At 50.9% G+C, this 14,269-nt stretch overlaps 1 protein-coding gene across 4 annotated transcripts in view; it reads left to right on the forward strand.

Moving 5' to 3' along the window:
* Window positions 1-14,269, forward strand: part of STX7 (syntaxin 7) — a 145,863-nt gene that overhangs the window by 78,809 nt on the left and 52,785 nt on the right. For all 4 annotated transcript variants that reach the window (XM_033937289.1, XM_033937290.1, XM_033937292.1 and 1 more), the window contains exon 6: window positions 13,054-13,106. In XM_033937289.1, coding sequence (XP_033793180.1) covers window positions 13,054-13,106 — 53 coding nt within the window. The remainder of the gene's footprint in view (window positions 1-13,053; window positions 13,107-14,269) is intronic.

Raw genomic sequence — 14,269 nt, forward strand, 5'->3', positions numbered from 1 at the left:
GGTCACAAGGAGCAGCGCGGGGTTTGAACCCACAACCCCAGGGTGCTGAGGCTGTAGATCCAACCACTGCGCCACACACTCCTCCCATACGAGTCATCAGTGTTTTTTTCCCAAAGTATTCATTGTTCTTATTTTTTTCAACCAGCTGGCTATATAAGTTTATTCCATATTTGATAAAATTGCTTTTTTTTAAGGATTACAAAGCGATGTGCAATAAATAATTTTCAAATGAGGGGGACGTACAATGTAGGGATAGACAGACTTGCAATTCAAAGGGAAATCAGGGAAGAACTACAACTTAATACAGGAAAGAGAACAACTAAGGATAGAACAATCTAATATAATAAAATGCTAGGCCGCGCATGCGCACTCAAAAGTCGTGTTCCCTGATCCGTCGCGGACATGAGAATGCGCATGCGCGGCCCTGGCCACGGCGGCGGCTTTCAAATTAAAAAAAAAGTTACACAGCTGCGGCGGCCTTCCTCACCCCCGGCTCTCACTGTGCATGGTACCAGCTCCTCTCTCGAACTGCACCAGGATCGAGAGAGGAGCTGCGGCGGCGGATTTCAAATTTAAAAAAAAAGTTACCGCGGCGGCACGAGTGCGCATGCGCGCTAGACAAGCTTCCCTGCTCTCCACCTCACAATACGGAAGTTTCTTTAGACGCTGACGATCGCCTCCACAAGCCTGCTCCCAGCCAGCCGACGATCGCCTCCACAAGCTCTCCCCCCCTCAACTAACTGAAAAACTGACCCCGCCGCCCGGGACCCGAGTCCTTTGCCACCCCCCCTTCCCTTCCCGCGGGCCCGACTGGCGATTTAAGCAGCGTGTGCAGCAGTCTTCACACGCTACTTCGGGCCCTTCTATTGCCCTGATTTGCTCTGCCGCGTCTCTGATGATGTCATCAGGGACGTGCCAGAGTAAATCAGGGCAGTAGAAGGAACCGAAGCAGCGTGTGAAGACTGCTGCACACGCTGCTGGAATCACCAGCTTTGTAGTCAGGACCGCGGGAAGGGAAAGGGGGGTAGAGGAAATGCTAATGCTGCTGCACAGGGCACCCGTTAATGTAATGGGCTTGCTTTCGGGAGGGGGTAGAGAGACAGAAGGGGGCCACGGAGAGACAGTCAGGCATGGAACAACAAATAAATACAGGTAGGCAGGGGGCCAGGGAGAAAGACAGAGAGACATACAGAAAGAAAGACGGGGCCAGGGAGACAGATAGAATAAACACAGATAGACAGCAGAGAAAGAGAGAAAGAAACCTCCCCCCCCCAGACAAACACTAGCCAAGGATAGAGAGAGAGAAAGAAAGAATGACAGACAGGGGGCCAGAGAGACAGACAGAAAGAAAGACAGACATCTATTCTAGCACCCGTTAATTTAACGGGCTTAAAGACTAGTAGGAGTTATATTATATTAGATCAGTGCTTGCCTACTTCAATTGGGAATGTCAACTCAGTTTAAGGGACTCACTAATCAGTTAAAGGTGTCTCTATATCAGTGGCGTACCTAGGGTATGTGGCACCCGGGGCCCATCATTTTTTGACACCCCCCCCCCCCCCATGTAAAATTTTTTTTTTTTTTTTTGCAATAACCATGAAATGGAATAAATGGTCAGAATAGAAACAGGCAGTGAAAATTTTCTTTTATTGAACCTCATTTATGTAACCATTATTCCAAACATAACATAACATAAATTATGTCGGAATTGTCATGACATCAGAAGTACATATGGAGTAGTTGCAGGTGATGCTTGGGACAGTTCTGATTATGTTAGTTTGGTTTTATGTGTTTTTTGAATAGAAGGGTTTTTATTTCTTTTTTTAAGGTTTTGTAGTTTGTGGTCGAGGTCAATAGGTTGTAGAGTTGGGGGTCAAGTGTTGCAGCTCGAATGGCTAGGAGGTTGTCGAACAGTTTTTTTTTTTTGACGTTTTTGGTTGGAGGGTGTGTGAATGGTGCGTGAGTTCTCCTATGTCTGTTTGAAGTGGATTGAATTATTTAGCTGAAGAAATTAGTTACCCCCCCATTCCACACACATTAATTCTCTTCCATTTTTGTTCCCATTATAAAAAAACACTGATAAGTTCCCAGGAAAAAAATACATTAAAATAAGAAGTGAAAACAAAGGCCCCTACAGATGAGAACATAACATAAGAATAGCCTAACTGGGTCACACCAATGGTCCATCATGCCCAGTAGCCCATTCTCATGGTAGCCAATAGTGCTGCCCGATTCAGAGAAAAATATTTCATTCGATTCGATTCACCCTGTTTAATCGATTTTTCGATTAGATTCACTGTTAATGACACCGCTTTTTAAGTTTAAACAAAGTATAACAATAAATTTCACAACAACAATAAATTTCACAAAGTACTTAAAAAAAAAAAATCACATTTTTCCATTAAAGCAGTTCTGGAGACATTTGCTTGAACAGTCTTTTTTTCCCAGTCCATAAGCAAGCAATATGAAAAAGATTTCCTTAATTATCTACTCAAACATTTTTGCTATTTACTTTCATTGTACCTAGACTATTATTCAGTAGAAAAAATTTAGTTTGTTCAATCAAGCAGAACATTCACTCATAGAAGTCCAATGTCCACACAGGATTTGATTGAACAAACCATATTTTTTCTACTGAATAATAGTTTAGGTATACTGAATAGCAAAAATGTTAAAGCCACACAGAAAAGCAGTAAAAGTCAATAGGTTCTCCAAGTGGGAACAACCTGATGTCTCAGCACTTGAGGAAAAGACCACGTAATAATGTTTATAAGATAAATCATATAAATGATTATACTGAAGCAGGGTGTCCTCAGCGTGAGAGGTAAGCGAGAGGAGAGAATTCTCCAGTGCTTTACACAATAAGGCTCCTCTGCCTGCAGTGCACACCATCATAGGACACCTCAGGTGTGCTCAAATTAATCAATGTGATAAATTAAACAGTGATAAACAATTGGTCAATCACAAGAGTGCAAGATCAAACAGGTTGTTCCCACTCAGAGAACCTATTGACTTTACTGCTTTTCTGTGTGAGTAGATAATTAAGCAAATTTCTGATAGCCTACAGAACTGATTCTCACCTTCCATCCCCAGCCCCCAAGACTTACCAGACCCCCCCTGCCGATGCATTTACTTACTGCCTGAACTGGATATTAAATCGTGGGGAAGAGAGGAGAAATGCGGGGAAAGAGCCAGCCAAAACTAGTATTTGTTGCTGCTGAGTGCACCAATCCAGGGCAAGCAGACGCTTCCCCCATGTCTTAATAACAGACAATGGACTTTTCCTCCAGGAATTTGTCCAAACCTTTCTTAAAACCAGCTACGCTATCTACTTTTAACATAACTTCTGGCCACTTCATTTTTAAGCTTAGATCTTTCCTTCCAAACAGAGACCTTGCTAGATGTCAAATACAGCACAAGGTAACTTCACATGGACTTAACTGTGCAGGAAATGAATCTCCTCATACACCCACCATATAGTGCAAAAATGTGCAAAGGTCTGTTTTTTCTTTCGATCACTACATAGCCTAATGCCACACAAGCAGCGCTGTTACAAACATATTCTGAAGGTCAATGCTAAGGTTGACAAAGTTTCCTTCCTTGGACCAGAAGGAGATACTGACAAACCACTGGAAGAGATTCTAAAACAACTACCCAGAAATAACACCCAAAGACCCACTCAGTGTGTGAACCAGTTGAGTGGAGTGGACTAACTGGGGGTGGAAATGGGCCCAGAGTTTGCTCAGCAGAATTTCCCAGACTACCTCTTCCTCTCAACACACTGACATGCTACCACCACCACCAACACTAGGAACACCTCACCGAGTATGCCAGCAATGCTTATAAACTTTATAAAACACATTATTATATTTTCTTATAAAGCATATATTTTAACTGAACTCAGCCTTGCCATTCACAAAAATAGAAAAGTTCCCATTTCAAGCTGTCTCATGTACACTTTTCAAATCTAACATATTGTAATCACAAAACAGAAAATAAAATTATTTTTTCTACCTTTTGTTCTCTGATCAATATTCAAATCTTGTTGGTCCCAGGCTCTTGTTGTCTTGCTTGCCAGGGTCTCCTTTCTCCGTGCTAACCATCCGTCTGCCATCTCTGTTCTCCCCTTCCGTTTCCCTTCCCTCTCCCGGAGATCTGGCATCTTTCCTTTTTTTTGTCTCCATCCACAGATTCACCTTTTCTCAACTCCCCACCACCCCAGGATCCACCATCTCTCCCTTTCTGTTCCCAACTATCCTCCTATCCAGTATCTCTATCCCCCCTCCACACCATCCCCTGTTTCCAAGTTCTCTCCCTTTCTGTTCCTTCCCTCCCTAAATCCCATTATGCACCATCTCTCTCCCACTCCTCTGTTTTTAGACCCATTATTTCTAACCCCCAAAGTCTGGCATATGCACGTATCTTTGAACCCCCCCTTCCCTCTCTCCCTCTGTGTACTTTTACACCAGGACCCCCCTCCCCCGAAGGTCTGTCCCCCCTCCGAAGGGCTACACCCCACCCCTGAAGACCTGCACCCCCCCGAAGGACTTTACCTCCCACCCGAAGGTCTGTCCCCCTCTGAAGGCCTAAACCCCACCCCTGAAGGCCTGCACCCTCCCCGAAGGATTGTACCCCCCACCCGAAGGTCTGTCCCCCCCTGAAGGCCTGCACCCATCCCGAAGGCCTGCACCCATCCCGAAGGCCTGCACCCACCCCGAATGCCTGCACCCACCCCGAAGGCCTGCACCCACCCCGAAGGCCTGCACCCCCGAAGGCCTGTCCCCCCCCCTTGAAGGCCTGACCCCCCCTTGAAGGCCTGCCTGCTTGTCCCCCCTTGAAGGCCTATCCCCCCTTAAAGGTCTGCCTGTCCCACCCCCTTGTAGGCCTGTCCCCCCTTAAAGGTCTGCCTGTCCCACCCCCTTGTAGGCCTGCCCCCCCCTTGAAGGCCTGCCCCCCCCCTTGAAGGCCTGTCCCCCCCTTGAAGGTTGGCACCCCCCCCAAAGGCCTGCACCCCCTTGAAGGCCTGTCCCACCCCCTTGTAGGCCTGTCCCCCCCTTGAAGGCCTGCCTGCCTGTCCCCCCCTTGAAGGCCTGTCCCCTCCCTTGAAGGCCTGCACCCCCTTGAAGGTCTGCACCCCCCCCCGAAGGCCTGCACCCCCCCGAAGGCCTGTCCCCCCCACTTGAAGGCCTGCCTGCCTGTCCCCCCCTTGAAGGCCTGCACCCCCTTGAAGGTCGGCACCCCCCCTGAAGGCCTGTCCCCCCCTTGAAGGCCTGTCCCCCCCCTTGTAGGCCTGCACCCCCTTGTAGGCCTGTCCCCCCCCCCTTGTAGGCCTGTCCCCCCCTTGAAGGCCTGCCTGCCTGTCCCCCCCTTGAAGGCCTGCACCCCCTTGAAGGTCTGCACCCCCCCCGAAGACCTGCACCCTCCCTTGAAGGCCTGCCTGCCTGCCTGTCACCCCCCTCCCCCTTGAAAGTCTGCCTGCCCGCCCGCCCGCCCCACCCTGAAGGCCTGATGCCCCGACCCACCCCGAAGGACCATTCGCCCCCCTGGCCTCCCCGCACTACCTATGAAGCAGCCGCAGCAGGATCGCGACGTCAGCTATCTTTGCGCTGCTTAGGAGCTGCTTCCTGCGCCGCGGTCCCGCCCCCTCCTCTGACGTCAGAGGAGGGACGGGACCGCGGCGCAGGAAGCAGCGCCCAAGCAGCTGAGGGATTGCTGACGTCGCGATCCTGCTGCGGGCTGCTTCATAGGTGTGCTGGAAGGTCAGTGGGGCGAGCGGTCCTTCGGGCGTGGGGGGGGACTGAGCGGCAAGGCCGGGAACACCCCCTCAGGGCTGGTACCCGGGGCGGCCCGCCCCCCCCCGCCCCCCCCCCTAGGTACGCCACTGCTCTATATAGGAAACTTTTTAGTTTTGATTTAAATTTCTTGAGGTTCTTTTCTTCTCTTATCTGAACGGGTAATAAGTTCCACGTTTGTGGGACGGTGACAGAGAAAAGTGTAGTGCGTCTAGTATTTATGGTTCGTAGGGATGGAACAGTAAGTAGGTTTTTATCCTCAGATCGTAAGGAGCGGAAAGGAGAATACGAAATGATAACACGATCTAGAATAATGATGTGTTGACTTGTAGAACTTTAAATGTAATGAGCGCCTGTTTATAGGTTATTCGGTGGTTGATAGGAAGCCAGTGTGCGTTCTTTAATAATGGTGTTACATGGTTGAATTTTCTTTTGCCTGAAATGATTTTTAATGCAGTATTTTGTATCTGTTGTAGTCTTCTTGTTTCTTTTTTACGTGATTCCTTTATACAATGAATTACACCAACCCACAGGATGTGCCGGTGCCTAAAGATCCTGCCTCTTGCCGCTGGGCTGGGCCTTGAGCATCTCCGGGGGAGAGCAGGAGCCAGAAGGCCTTCAGCATGCATAGATATTCAAGGCCCAGCCCAGCGGCAAGAGGCAGGATCTTTAGGCACCGGTACGTCCTGTGGGTTGGTGTTGCATGCCGGTGCCAGATCGACTTAAGGGTTTGGGTGCGGGTGGGTGATGCCGGTTCTCGGGTGTGGGGTGGAAGCACGCCAGTGGCCTCGGGGGTGGAAGCAAGCAGCGCTAGTGGCCTTGGTGTGGGGGGGGGGGGGGAACCAAATTAAGCAAGTTTCCCTTACTTCCTATGGGGAAACTCGCTTTGATATATGAGCACTTTGGTTTACGAGCATGCTTCTGGAACGAATTATGCTCGTAAACCAAGGTTCCACTGTACTTTTAAGGGTGTTAAGTACTCTTCCTTCAGTTACAGTTCACTTATTAATACCTTGATGGAAAAGTAACAGCTAGCTTGATGACAATTCCTTAGAAGTCAGATGTTAGAGATATGCAACCTGCTTAAGCTTGCTGGTAAAAGTAACTGAAATCTCCCTCTGCCAAAGATGTAACCATTCTCTTAACCCTTTCAGGACCAAGGGACATATTTGTCCCATAACTTTAAAATCCTATAAATTTTGATTGGGATAGTCTACAGTTCTAAATTTGATATGTACGGATTCCATATGATACTGCCTTTATGTAAACAAACTGGTTCCGACATTCATTCATTAGCGTCGTTGCTAGATTGACGAGAAGATTCACTTGCCACACTGTCCATAAGCCAGAAGTGTGATTTTTTTAAATAAAAATAATGATATTTCACAAAAAAAATCAATTTTTTTGCATCTGCAAGCCCTTTTTACCATAAAAATGTCGTCAAAACCACAAAAATTGGCCTACGATCCTTATGGTCCTGAAAGGGTTAACTGGTAAAAAACTGTAGTCTGGATGATATGCACTACTCCAGTACATCTCCTCCTCCTTCACCTTGATTTCTCTAGGGTGCAGTGGTTCCCCTACCTAGGGTTACCATATTTGTGAAAACAAAAAAAGAGGACACATGACCGTGCCCACACTCTTCCCACAGCCCCGCCCACACTCTACCCATTTCCTTCATCCCACTTCCCATCCTCTTTACCCTTTTAGTGCTCCCCTCTCTCTCTTCCCCATGGGTGCTTTTTTTTTTTCTCTCTCTCTCTCTTTCCATCCCCCAATCCCCACCCCCCATGGGTGCCCCTCGCTCTCTTCTTCCAACTTCCTCTCCTGCTGTTTGTCTGTCTCCTCACATCCAGCACTTCACTACTTCATACTCTTCTCCAACACGCTCTGCTTTCCATGCTGTTTCTCCAGCCCTCCTCCCTCCCTGCTGTTTCTCTAGCTCCTTCTTCTCCCCTTCCTCCTCTGACCTCCGATGCTCCCCCACCTATATCCTCCCCATTCCGGCCGCTGTAATTTAATCTTTGGGCAGCCAGCAGCAGCAATAAGGTGAGTCTGCTGCTGCCAGCTTGCCACGGAAGCTGCCTGTCTGCAGGACCCACCTATGCGGAAAAAGGAAGTCGCAAGCCCAGAGAGGGGGTAGATGGGGGGTGTTGGGAGAGCCGGCTAAACGTGGACAGACTACCCCCATTTAAAAAAAACTGTCCAGGCATCTGGACAGTCTTCTAAATAGAGAACATGTTTGGGTTTTCCTGGTCCTCTGGTCACCCTACCCATACCACCATACAATACCAGGCAGCAACTTTTTTAGTTCTGGTCCCAGGAACTCTTGAATCCTTGCTCCAAAAACAAATGTCTGTGGTACCTTCCCACGTAGGCTGAATCTTCAAATTTAGACAACAATGACAAGCATGGCAGGAAACAAAAGTAGGGGCTCTCCTTGAGAGATGAATGGTCAGAGGTAGGAGAGTACCGAAGACAATTTAGGAAGGCAAAGCAGGAGCTTAAATAAATTTGGGGGAGTTCATGGCTGCCACTAGGAACATCCCTCAAGCATAACACCCCCCCCCCACCTTGACTTTCAGTCCCTTCCATTGACTTCCCCAAGTCTCTGGAATGTTCTGGTGCCAGAAGGTTAGAGTTTCCATGCAGGTGCAGGAAACAAAAGGAGCTCTAGTGTTGCCTGGGGGAAAAAAACCTTTGAAACAAAATGCTAACAGATTTTCAAGAAGCCTGGCTTGGCCCCTGCCGTGTTTCCCCGAAAATAAGACCTACCCTGAAAATAAGCCCTAGCATGATTTTCGGGGTAGGTCTTAATATAAGCCCTACCCAAAAAATAAGCCCTAGTCCCTGGACTTACCGGCCACAGCGCTTCCCCACGCCCCTCGCCGTCACCCCTGCTGTGCAGCCAAACCGCCGAACCTCCGCTAACCCTCCATCCTTCCCTCTCTTCTGAACCCCGCTGATCGCGAGCCATAAATACCTTCCTCCAGAGCAGCGTCGGGCCAGCAACACACTAAACAGGCTGCTTCATGTCCTTCTCTCTGGGGAATTCCCTCTGCCGCACCACTGATGATGTCATCAGTAACATGGCACACAGAAGGCCCTGGCGAGAAGGTCGCGAAGCAGCCTGTTTAGAGTGTTGCTGGCCAGAACTGGAGGAAGATATTTATGGCTCGCAGTCGGCGGGGTTCAGATGGGAGGGAAGGATGGAGGGTTAGCAGGGGCAGGTGATCAAGGGTTCTGCTGCAGAAGGGATGGGAGGGAGGGAAGGATGGAAGCTGGGCAAGGGTTCTGCACGAGGGATGGGAGGGAGGGAAGAAAGGATGGAAGCTGGGTAATGCTTCTTCTGCACAGGGGGATTGGAGGGATGGAGCGATAGAAAGATGCTGCAGAGGGAAGGCACAAAGGGATGGGTGAGAGAGGAGGAAAGATGTTGCACATGTGGGGGAGAGAAAGGAAAGAGGAAGAACTGGGGTGAAGGAGAGGAAGGGACAGTTGATCATGTATATGAAAAAATAAGCCCTACCCGAAAATAAGACCTAGTGCGTTTTTTGGGTCCAAAATGAATATGATTTTGTCTTATTTTCGGAGAAACACGGTAGAACAGAAAAAGGCTGCATACGAATAAGCAATAAATCGATGTAATTGTCTGACCACATGGTCCAATGTCACTATAAATTAGGAAAAAACCAACAGTGGAATTATGTACTACTGAAGTATCTACTCCTAGTCTGTATGTTATTTTCACAAGCATTATAGTAATACAATGATATTCTTACAGGGTGAAAAGCCTCAGAGCATCGAGCAATTAACCCAGCTGTGGGTTTACCTATGATCTGATTGGGAGCTAGTGACTTGATCACATTTGAAAACCCAGCTGGGTTAATTTCTCCGTTCTCTGAGGCTTTTCACCCCATAAGAATATCATTGTATTACTATACTGCTTGTGATAATAACATATAGACTAGGAGTACCGTATTTTCGCGGATATAACGCGCGCGTTATACGTGATTTTACATACCGCGCATACCCCTCGCGCGTTATATGCCTGAGCGCGGTATACAAAAGTTTTTAAACATAGTTCCCACCCCGCCCGACGCCCGATTCACCCCCCCAGCAGGACCGCTCGCACCCCCACCCCGAACGACCGCTCGCACGCGCTCCCACCCGCACCCGCATCCACGATCGGAGCAAGAGGGAGCCCAAGCCCTCTTGCCCGGCCGACTCCCCGACGTCCGATACATCCCCCCCCCGGCAGGACCACTCGCACCCTCACCCCGAAGGACCGCCGACTCCCCAACAATATCGGGCCAGGAGGGAGCCCAAACCCTCCTGGCCACGGCGACCCCCTAACCCCACCCCGCACTACATTACGGGCAGGAGGGATCCCAGGCCCTCCTGCCCTCGACGCAAACCCCCTCCCCCCAACGACCGCCCCCCCCAAGAACCTCCGCCCGTCCCCCAGCCGACCCGCGACCCCCCTGGCCGACCCCCACGACACCCCCACCCGCCTTCCCCGTACTTTGTGTAGTTGGGCCAGAAGGGAGCCCAAACCCTCCTGGCCACGGCGACCCCCTAACCCCACCCCGCACTACATTACGGGCAGGAGGGATCCCAGGCCCTCCTGCCCTCGACGCAAACCCCCCTCCCTCCAACGACCGCCCCCCCCCCCAGAACCTCCGACCGACCCGCGACCCCCCTGGCCGACCCCCCCACCCCCCTTCCCCGTACCTTTGGAAGTTGGCCGGACAGACGGGAGCCAAACCCGCCTGTCCGGCAGGCAGCCAACGAAGGAATGAGGCCGGATTGGCCCATCCGTCCTAAAGCTCCGCCTACTGGTGGGGCCTAAGGCGCGTGGGCCAATCAGAATAGGCCCTGGAGCCTTAGGTCCCACCTGGGGGCGCGGCCTGAGGCACATGGGCCAAACCCGACCATGTGTCTCAGGCCGCGCCCCCAGGTGGGACCTAAGGCTCCAGGGCCTATTCTGATTGGCCCACGCGCCTTAGGCCCCACCAGTAGGCGGAGCTTTAGGACGGATGGGCCAATCCGGCCTCATTCCTTCGTTGGCTGCCTGCCGGACAGGCGGGTTTGGCTCCCGTCTGTCCGGCCAACTTCCAAAGGTACGGGGAAGGGGGGTGGGGGGGTCGGCCAGGGGGGTCGCGGGTCGGTCGGAGGTTCTTGGGGGGGGGGCGGTCGTTGGAGGGAGGGGGGTTTGCGTCGAGGGCAGGAGGGCCTGGGATCCCTCCTGCCCGTAATGTAGTGCGGGGTGGGGTTAGGGGGTCGCCGTGGCCAGGAGGGTTTGGGCTCCCTTCTGGCCCAACTACACAAAGTACGGGGAAGGCGGGTGGGGGTGTCGTGGGGGTCGGCCAGGGGGGTCGCGGGTCGGCTGGGGGACGGGCGGAGGTTCTTGGGGGGGGGCGGTCGTTGGGGGGAGGGGGTTTGCGTCGAGGGCAGGAGGGCCTGGGATCCCTCCTGCCCGTAATGTAGTGCGGGGTGGGGTTAGGGGGTCGCCGTGGCCAGGAGGATTTGGGCTCCCTCCTGGCCCAATATTGTCGGGGAGTCGGCGGTCCTTCGGGGTGGGGGTGCGAGTGGTCCTGCCGAGGGGGGAGAAGAATCGGACGTCGAGGGGGGGCATCAGGCTTTCAGGATGGGGACAGGACTTCAAGGGGGGACAGGCAGACCTTCAAGGGGGGACAGGCAGACCTTCAAGGGGGGACAGGACTTCAAGGGGGACAGGCACGGAGAGGCGGGGCAGTGCACCGAAAGTCAGGGCGGGTGAACGGTGAGTCGGGGCAACCAGAGGAGAGTCGGGGCAGTGCACCGAAAGTCAGGGTGAGTCGGGGCAACCAGATGAGAGTCGGGGAGAGCGAAAGGAGAGTCGGGGTGGCCAGAGGAGAGTCGGGCAGCATGCGCGTTATATGCCTGAGCGCGGTATAGAAAAGTTTTTGTACATATCATCGTGATTTCTGCGCGCTATACCCCTGTGCGCGTTTTACAATGGTGCGCGTTATATCCGCGAAAATACGGTAAATACTTCAGTAGTACATAATTCCACCGTTGTTTTTTTCCTAATTTATAGTGCATAGGAATAAGCAAACAGACACCAAACTAACAAGGTAAGATTCTCAAATGTTAGTGGTAAAATCCGATGGACCGGTGTCGCAGCCACTTCTGTAATGATTTCAAAAAGGCGAGTCATTCTTAAAAAGCCGCGCAAACAAATGAGGTTCGTGGAGGATAACTAAATTTGAATGTACCGATCACTGGTGATAACGATTGGCACATGCGCAGAATAAACACACAAATAAAAAATAAATAACTAAAACACCCCAAATCGAAGATTGGCTGGAGGGATGCACGCTCCCTTCCGCTGTTGTCATCAAGTCCCTCCCCTGATCCCCCCAAGACAGCGGGAGAGATGCCCACTCCTTCACACTGCCAAGCAACCCTCCCAATAACCCCCCAGCAGTGAGAGAGATGCCCATGCCCTCACACCACCAAGCATCCCCCTCCCGCTGGGAGGGAAACCCACTTCTACCGCTGCCGTCGTATTCCCGATAAACCCGCCCCCCCATGCTTCCTTTGACCCCTCCCCTCCGCCCCTTACCTTGTTTACGAAGGCCGGCCACAGAAATACTTCCTATCTCCGGCCAGCAGGCTCGCCTCTTCCAAATGACGGGTCTTCCCCTCCCCGGTGCATTCTGGGATTTGCCAGGGAGAGGCCTAAGGCTCTGATTGACCCAGTTTGCTTAAGGTCCCTCCTATATCTTTCTGGTCACCATTGTCTTGGCACTGCATATTTCGGAGCTTCAAGCTTTTTTGTGCAAGGAACCCTTTCTCTGTATCACAAACACTGGAGTTTTTCTCCATACTGTACCTTTCTTTCTACCAAAGGTAGTTTCTGCTTCCCATGTCAACCAGGAGGTTCATTTGCCTATGTTTCATTCCACAGGCTTGGAGCGAAAGGATAAGATCTTATGCTAGTTGAAGAGGGTCTTGCTCTACTATTTGGAGAGGACTACCGTAATGATTTTCGGCAGTTTGATCACCTCTTTGTCCTGACTGTTCCACTTTCATTGTAATACTAATGATTGTATACAAAATAAGAAGCCTCATTTTGTTAATATAGTTTGAAGCTGTAAAATCTTAAGCTTGGTTTTTATCAGCATTCTAAAAAATAATTTGTAGGTATATAATGGAAAATTCCTGCTGAATATATTTTAACTGTTTGTGTTCTCTGTTTTACAATGAAATAAAGAGCAGCTTTCCTGATGACAGTCATAAAGAAGCAACTTTGGTGTCGTGGGAAGGGTAAGAAACTATAAGTATTCTTATGTCCTTGATTTATAGTTGTGAAAATAGAAATGGTGGGCAATTGCATGGTCTAACCCAGGGATCAGCAACCTTTTTACAGCAAAGACCCAAGTTATCCAAAATGTTTGACCCAAGATTTACAAAGAGCCACAAGGTGTAGCTTCTCTCCCCTCCAACCCCTTGCATATCTCTGCACCTCTCATCCCTCCCTCCACGACCTGCCCTTCCCCCAATCCATAGCCAAGGTTTTCTCCCCTCTCCAAGCACCAACTGTTTAATCTCTCTGCCAACTCCACAATTTCCTCCCTCCCCCGGGCCTACCGAGGTACCTGGTGGTCCAGCAGGAGTCTTTATGATAGGAGCACAGCCTTCTTGTTCCTACCTCCACTTGGCTGCTGCGACCTCTCACAGTACTACAGAAAATTCCGCGAGCAGCTGTGAGAGGTTGAGGCAGCCATTTTAGAAGGTAGCCATGTGGAGGCAGGAGCGAGAGGGCTGCGCTCCTGCCACAAAGACCCCTGCTGGACCACGAGATACCTTGGTAGGCCCGGGGTGGGGGGGAGTGACGATCATGGGGTTGACAGGGGAATTAAAGGGTCAGGGTCTGGAGAGCCGCAGCCACATGCGAGAAGAACCACATGATTGGCTAACCTGAGGACTGAACAATCAACTTGAAGACCTCCAGCCTGAGACACCACTTGCAGGGATCCAGAGCATGACGACTGAGAAAGTCCGCCTGGACATTGTCCACTCCAGCTGTGTAAGAGGCCGAGATGTCCAGAAGATGAGTCTCCACCCATTCTATGAGGAGGGAGATCTCCAGCACCACTAAATGACTCTTGGTGCCCCCTAATGATTGACATAGGCAACTGCTGTGGCATTGTCTAAGAGGACTCTTAACTGACTTGCCCTCCAGCAAGGACAGGAATTCCACCAATGCTAGCGGAATGGCTCTGGTCTCTAGAATATTGATTGACCCGGACCCTCCACTGACGACCAGAGCAACAGAGACACTGAACCCACCAACTGAGGAGACTGGCGTCCATGAGAAGCATTGGGGCTGATCTAAGCTCACTCCCTGAATCCGATTGGAAGACTGTAGTCACCAACACAGACTGCTACGAACTAACCCTCAAATAGGAATGGGAGAGTCCAGATCA

Source organism: Geotrypetes seraphini, chromosome 3 (assembly GCF_902459505.1).
Source record: "Geotrypetes seraphini chromosome 3, aGeoSer1.1, whole genome shotgun sequence".
Taxonomy (NCBI): Eukaryota; Metazoa; Chordata; class Amphibia; order Gymnophiona; family Dermophiidae; genus Geotrypetes; species Geotrypetes seraphini.